Here is a 6,543-nt window from a genome sequence, read left to right on the forward strand (position 1 = left end):
TTACTCCAGGACCTCCTGCCCTTTTGGAGCCCTCTTCATTCTAGAGTAGGGACTCATGGTGTCATCCATCACAAAATCGTACAGCACTTTCACCCAAGAATTGTAATGGGGCAGGTTGTCATAGTATTCCGCTGCTATTTTCCTCACCTAGACAGGAAACAACGTGACGCAGTGAGCAATGAGTGACAGTGAGGCCATCAAAAGCGACAACTGAGTGCTCCACACAAAGGGGAGGACCCAGAACCAAACCTAGCGGGGCAACACCTCTGCTCACAGCCCTCCAGATCTTCTGAGTCTCATGAAAGGATATCTAAGACCACCCCCACAAGCACACACAAATAATCCACCAACTTAGGTCAAAGCTAGCAGCTGTCACCTCATCTGCACAGCTAGGGCAGGACAATATTAATTTTGCAAAAGTCCAGGTCCATGTAAGCAGATGACTCCTAACACTCCTGACGTCTATCTTAGGAGTCACAATAAAAGAAAATTGATCATCTGTACCTATTTTAAAGCAGTAAGATGAAAAACTAATAAACTCAATATTAGAAGTTTTCTATTCTAGGGAATTCATGAAGCATGTGTCTGTATCTCTGAATATCTGTGTACTTTGCAATGTTAACAAATGGAAAAATACACGTTTAAAAGTCATTTGAGAACTTCAAAAGTACAAAAATAAATAAATAAAACGAATCGTAGCCAGTGATGCTGCTCAGAGGTAAAGCGCCTGGGCTCAATTCTGTAGGATGCTGCTCATGGTGGTTTGCAACTGTAATCCCAGTGCTCAGGAAGCTGAGACACTAGGATTAACTGAGAGCAAGTGTGTGAGAAGAGCCTGAGCAAAATAGCAAGACAGCACTGCAAATAGGAAAATGAAACAAAACCTTCAATATAAACCATGAAATGAAGATATTAAAAACCTTGCTGATAAAAATGTTCTAAGATTGAATATAGTGATGGTTACACAACTCTCTGAATATACTAAAAGCACCAAAGTGAACACTGCAGGTGAGTTACATTTAATTGAGCTATACAAACCACTGCTACATACTTATTAATGATGCTGTAGAATATAACTACTGTAAATTATGCAATAAACACTAGTAGTTAATAGTATATGTGCTGCCGAAGCAAGCACAAGTAGTTATTAAGAAAACAAGATTCTTTTCAATATATAGAGAGCAGGAAAATTAAGACATGGCTCTCTGGGGTTGTGTGTCCATATATCTGGGGAAGAAGCAGGCACCATGGGCAGAGGAGTGAGCAGTCACCACTCATGCGTGGGGCCTGAGATCACACAGCATGTAAACTGAGTCACATTTCCAGAACCAGGACTAAGAAAGCTCTTGAGGAAAATCTCTTCAGTTGAAAGGGTGCCTGGCCTTTTCTTTAAACCATCTCCTGTCTAAAAATGACCCACTTCCTGGCCCCAGAGGCTGCACTGTGGGGCTGCACAGGGCACATGTGCCCCTGGCTGGGGCAGCCTGACACTGCACACTGCTCCCAGTCACCCTCGGACTGTGCTGAGCTCTTCTCCCAGGCTGCATTCTGAAAAGGAAAGCCCACTGATGCGGGGAAAGAGGAGTGGGACGAGCACTCATGCCCTGGACACGTTTCACCAATGACTGCCTTGTGGTCCACATTTCTTCCGTGTGTGCTGCGTGTGATAAACCTACACACTGTTCTCTTCGCAGATGGAACCTTTGGAAAGTAAGCTGCAGATGTTGTGACAACCACTCCAATATTTCATCCCCAAATATTTCATCATGTGTTGCCAAAGGACATTCTCCTTCAAAGCCACTGTGACCAGAATCTCACTGCTGAACTGTGACACTGACAGAATACTACCTAAGTTTCCCAAGCACTCTTATATTTTGTAGCTTTTTCTTTGCTAAATTGGGGATCCAAAGCAATAACCAAATGTTGCATTAAGTTGTCATGTTGTGTCACTGTTTAAAAATGGGGGCATTGGAAATGGCAGAAAATCACTAGTTGGGGTTCCTTTAAACGATACCTTAAAAAAAAAAAGAAAACCTACTATTCTGTTTTTTGTAGATTATTAGCCTTTTTACGACTAACATGATTTTGATATCTGAATTAAAAACTACCATACGAATTTTAACAAAGCTTATTTTAATAATGGCAAAGGTTCCATCACTGAAGAACTGGAATGTACTTCATAGAGGGATTTAGTTTTATATTTGAGTTACTTTACCAGGTATCAGATTTTACACATGTTCCAACACAATCCTAAACCAACCCTAAAGCTCACTTTGTTTTAAAATTAGGATGCTACACATGACACTTATGAAGAAATCAATACTGTATGACCATAGGAAACTAAAATATGCATCAAATCCTTACTCACCAGTGGAAGGCTCTTTCCAGGAACATTGGGGAAGTCGTGATGTTCATTGTGATAACCCACATTGAAGGTCAGTAAATTCAGAGGCCCGTAATATGAGTAAGTTTCATGTCCCTTTAAGAACATGTAATGTTCGGCTATAAAATGTCCAGAAATCGGGTGTAAGCCCAGACCAAGAAAGGATGCTCCCAACATGTAGATTAAAGACTTAATTCCTAACACATAGTAAACTAGAAAGTTAAACGCAATCTGGAGCACAGCATTGATAATTTCAAGATAAGAAATTGGTTTGGGATTGATGAACAGAGGTCGAAAAGCATAAAATACAGGCTGAAAAATAACCCACATAAACTTTCTGAAAGTGGTACAGAAGAACCAGCCCTCAAAATCAGTAGGAATATCCACATCAATGCCATCAGCTCCAAGGTATCTATGATGATCCATGTGATATCTCTTAAAGGAAATTGAATATGGAACCCCAATGGGAAGATTAGCAACCATTCCAAACCAGCGATTCCACAGTGTCTTGTGGTGGCCAAAGGCGAAGTTGTGAGAAATCTCATGAATAGCCAGAGTCATGGAGTGGTTGATGCAGCTGCCAAACATATAGGCCCAAAATATAACCCATTTCCAGTCCAAGTCTTTCACTAAGTAAAAGGCAGCCAGCTGGATGAGAACCATCATCATGATAATCCATATCAAGCTGTGATCAGGTTTCATCAAGGATTTTATCTCTGGATACTTTGCTGTAAGAAAAACAAAATCACACATAGAGAATAGCACATAATAGTTCAGCAAGTATAATTAAATTAACACATTAATTAGGAATAATTAATTTTCTTCTCCTAATCATAACATTCTATTAAAGACTTTATCAAATATTTATCCACTATAGTGAACAAATTCTGTTAGTAAAGTTATGCTATAATGGTAACAATTTAAGAATTTATGCCAGAATAGCCACAGCATCTAGAGTGACTTGGGGCTGGGGGGTAACGAGGAATCAAACTCAGGGACTTGTGCTTGCCATGCAGACACTGTAAAGTATATTATATGTTATTATTTAGAACTCTGGCATCTTGAACTCATATAAAACATGACTGAATCAACACACACATCTGATAAAGGAGGTTTTCTTTAGGTGGTCCAAAATCATGAAATGTATTTTCATGGTTCTTTCCAGCCAATTTACTCCAAATAATTCTGTACTGGATTTCGACAAGACTTTACTCATATATAAAAATCAACAGTACAAGAGTGCCAATCCAAGCAAAAGGGGAGTGCTGGATCAAGAAACAGTGCTGAACAAGTAGTTACTAACATGCAAAAAAATTGATGCCTTCGTTATACCACATATACAGTCAACTGAAATGAATCACTGTTCTAACTATAAAACGCAAAAGAAAAGACTAGGCATAGTGGTTTAAGACTGTAATCCCAGCACTAGGGAAATCTGAGGCAGGAAGACTGGAGTTGGAGGCCAGCCTGAACTACAAAAAGACCCCATCTAAAAGGGGAGGTGGAGCTCAAAAGAAAACATGAAAATACATCTTTGTGATTTTTTTCCATACTATACCAAAAGCACAAATGATGAAAGAAACAACATATAAATTGTACTGCATCAAAACCTTTTCTGTTGCAAATACTATCAAAAAAGTGAAAAGAAACCACAGAATAAGAAATTATATCTGCATGTCATCTATCTCATGAGGGAACTCTTAACAATAATATATAAAGCACTCTTAAAACTCTTACAACTAATAATCCCGTTAAATAAATCCAGGCAAAGGGTATGTATAGACATTTCACCAAAAAAAGACATGTAAGTACCCAGTAAACACATCAAAGATACTTAAATCTTCACTAATTTATATAAAATAGCATAGGTACAACTTCATACTCACTATAATGGATGTAATAATAAAAACAGGCACCAAAATACCAATGACCCAGTAATTCTACTCTTACTATCCACAAGAAATGAAAACATACATCCATGTAGTATCTTACAAATAAATACTTATAGTAGCTATTCAAAATAGATAAAAAAGCGGAAACAGCTCATATATCAACTAAGTAAACAAAGGAATGATGCACGGACACGGGCTATAATGTGAACCGTAAGCATTAAGTGAAAGAGGCCATCATAAAAGACCCAAGTATTATTTCATTTATATGAAACATACTTAACAGCCAAATTTATAGAGACAGAAAGTAGATCAGTGGTTGCCTAGGAATGGGGATAGGGATCAGGGGATATGGAGACTGCTAAAGGGTTCAAGGATTCTTTCTGGGATAATGAAATATTCTAAAATTAGGTGGCAGTAACAGTTTCATCATTATGAACATATTAAAAAAATACCACTATACCCTTTAAATGGGTGAATTTTATAATGTGTGATTCATATTCCCATAAGGCTGTTTAAAAAATAGCTTCTTTGTAAAAGTGTATCAGTAAAGGAGGAAATCCCTGTTATTTACTCTTATTTGAATCCTGTCCCTAGCCCTCTTAGATGCCTCTTTCTTTCCCTTGATGGCTCTGGGATTTGAATCCAAGTCTTCTAACAAGTTAGGCAAGTGCTCTACCAGGAGCTACCTCCCCAGCCCAACATCTTTTAAATGGAATTTTGGAGGGCCAGGGATGTAGCTCAGTGGAGCAGCACCTGCCTGGCAAGTGTGAGGTCCTGAATGGAATTTTGGGGAAATGGGGAGCAGATGTGCCCCCATTGTCTGGCTCCTTTTAAAGAAGACTTTTAACATGAACTTATTTGAACATAAACTTATTTTTTTTCCTGCAGTGTTGAAAATTAAACCCAGGGCCTTCCGTATGCTACCACTAAGCACCCACCTCCCTAGAACCCAAATATAAATTACTATATAGACAGCTCATTGTTAAATAGATTTGTCCTTCTCAAAAAACAAAACAAAACAAAAAAAGGCAGAAAATACAATGTTATTTAAACATAATTTAAACTAATCTCTAGATCTTATTTTTGCTAGGATTACTCCATTTTCCATTCCTGAAGTGAAACACTGAACAGGATTGTGTTTATCCCTTGAAAATGTTGCATTTTCATTTAGAAATATGTAGTTCTCTTAACTTTCCAGCTGATATGGTTCAGTGATAAGTTTGTGAGTAAAAGACTTGCAGTAAGCATCAATTAAGCAACTTTTCTGCTTACTTGATTTTTATATTAAAGTGAGAGCTAAACTTCAGAGTTTGGGAGTTCATTTCACAAAGTCGACACCAGATTACTCTAAAGCAACATATAAATAAGGTACAGATAAAATTCTTATATCAAGTATGTGCAAGTGAATTTGCAGAACATGTTTTCACCGAGAGGGAGAGAGGAGAGGAAGAGGAAGGGAGGACTCCCAGATACTCTAAAGGCTAAGAGAGGAAGAGTGCACATTTCAGGCTAGCAATTTAGCGAGACCCTGTCTCAAAATGAAAAGGTCTGGGACTGTAACTCAGGGGCAGAATATTCCTGTGTTCAATCCCAAGTATAAATAATCTAGGGCCAGATATTTAGCTCAGTGGTTCCACTTTCCACCACCTTCCACGAAAGCCAAAGGTCTCGAGTTCGATCCCCGGTACCAAAAATAAATTAATAATCTATTTCAGGGGCCAGGGTGTGCAGCCCAGTGGCAGTTCTTAACTTGCTAGAGAGGCCTGAGTTCGATCCGCAGGAAAACAGCCCATTTCAACGTGTTTTTATTAACTCTTATTCGTGAAAACACGAAATTTCTAGACTTCAGATATTTCTGCAAAAAACCGGGGCTTCCGATTTCTTTCACTGGGCAAATGGATGTTGAGAAGAAAAAAACAGGGAAATGGTGTGTGAGCCGGAATTCCTGCTACTGGATGCTCCAACCATGGGCTTCCTTGACTTTTAAAGAAACTGCATATTGGAAGTTAAAAGTATATTTTGGGAGGCTGAATCAGGAGGCAGGAGGTCCCAAAGCTCAACCCCAGCCTGGGCAACTTGGCTAGACCCTGTCTCCAAAAAAAAAGTTAAAACGGCTGGGTTGTGACTCAGCGCCAAGACTCGGGGTTCAGTTCCCAGTACCACAAAGATCCCCAAAAGCAGGCTCACAGCAACCCGCCTTCCGTCCTCCCCGCAGCCTTTACACCGACCCGAGCCGAGCCCACCCGCGGGCCACCCGTCCTCCCGCAT

At 39.4% G+C, this 6,543-nt stretch overlaps 1 protein-coding gene across 1 annotated transcript; it reads right to left on the bottom strand.

Annotated features, from left to right (window-relative positions):
• Degs1 (delta 4-desaturase, sphingolipid 1) lies at positions 1-3,052 on the bottom strand. The gene is made up of 2 exons (XM_010642445.3): positions 2,369-3,052; positions 1-147 (listed from the first exon to the last, which is right to left on the bottom strand). The coding sequence occupies exons 1-2, from the start codon at positions 3,050-3,052 to the stop codon at positions 1-3; spliced, it is 831 nt and encodes a 276-aa protein (XP_010640747.3).
• Between the last annotated feature and the right edge of the window lie 3,491 nt (positions 3,053-6,543).

Source organism: Fukomys damarensis, unplaced genomic scaffold (genome assembly GCF_012274545.1).
Source record: "Fukomys damarensis isolate Sample0158 unplaced genomic scaffold, DMR_v1.0_HiC HiC_scaffold_11, whole genome shotgun sequence".
NCBI classification, from domain to species: Eukaryota; Metazoa; Chordata; class Mammalia; order Rodentia; family Bathyergidae; genus Fukomys; species Fukomys damarensis.

Bases quoted from the DNA above. Each gene is read 5' to 3' on its own strand.
- Degs1 (XM_010642445.3), bottom strand. From the start codon at position 3,052: ATGATGATGGTTCTCATCCAGCTGGCTGCCTTTTACTTAGTGAAAGAC. The intron at 148-2,368 runs GTGAGTAAGGAT...TTTCCTGTCTAG, and splicing joins CTGGAAAGAGCCTTCCACTG to GTGAGGAAAATAGCAGCGGA.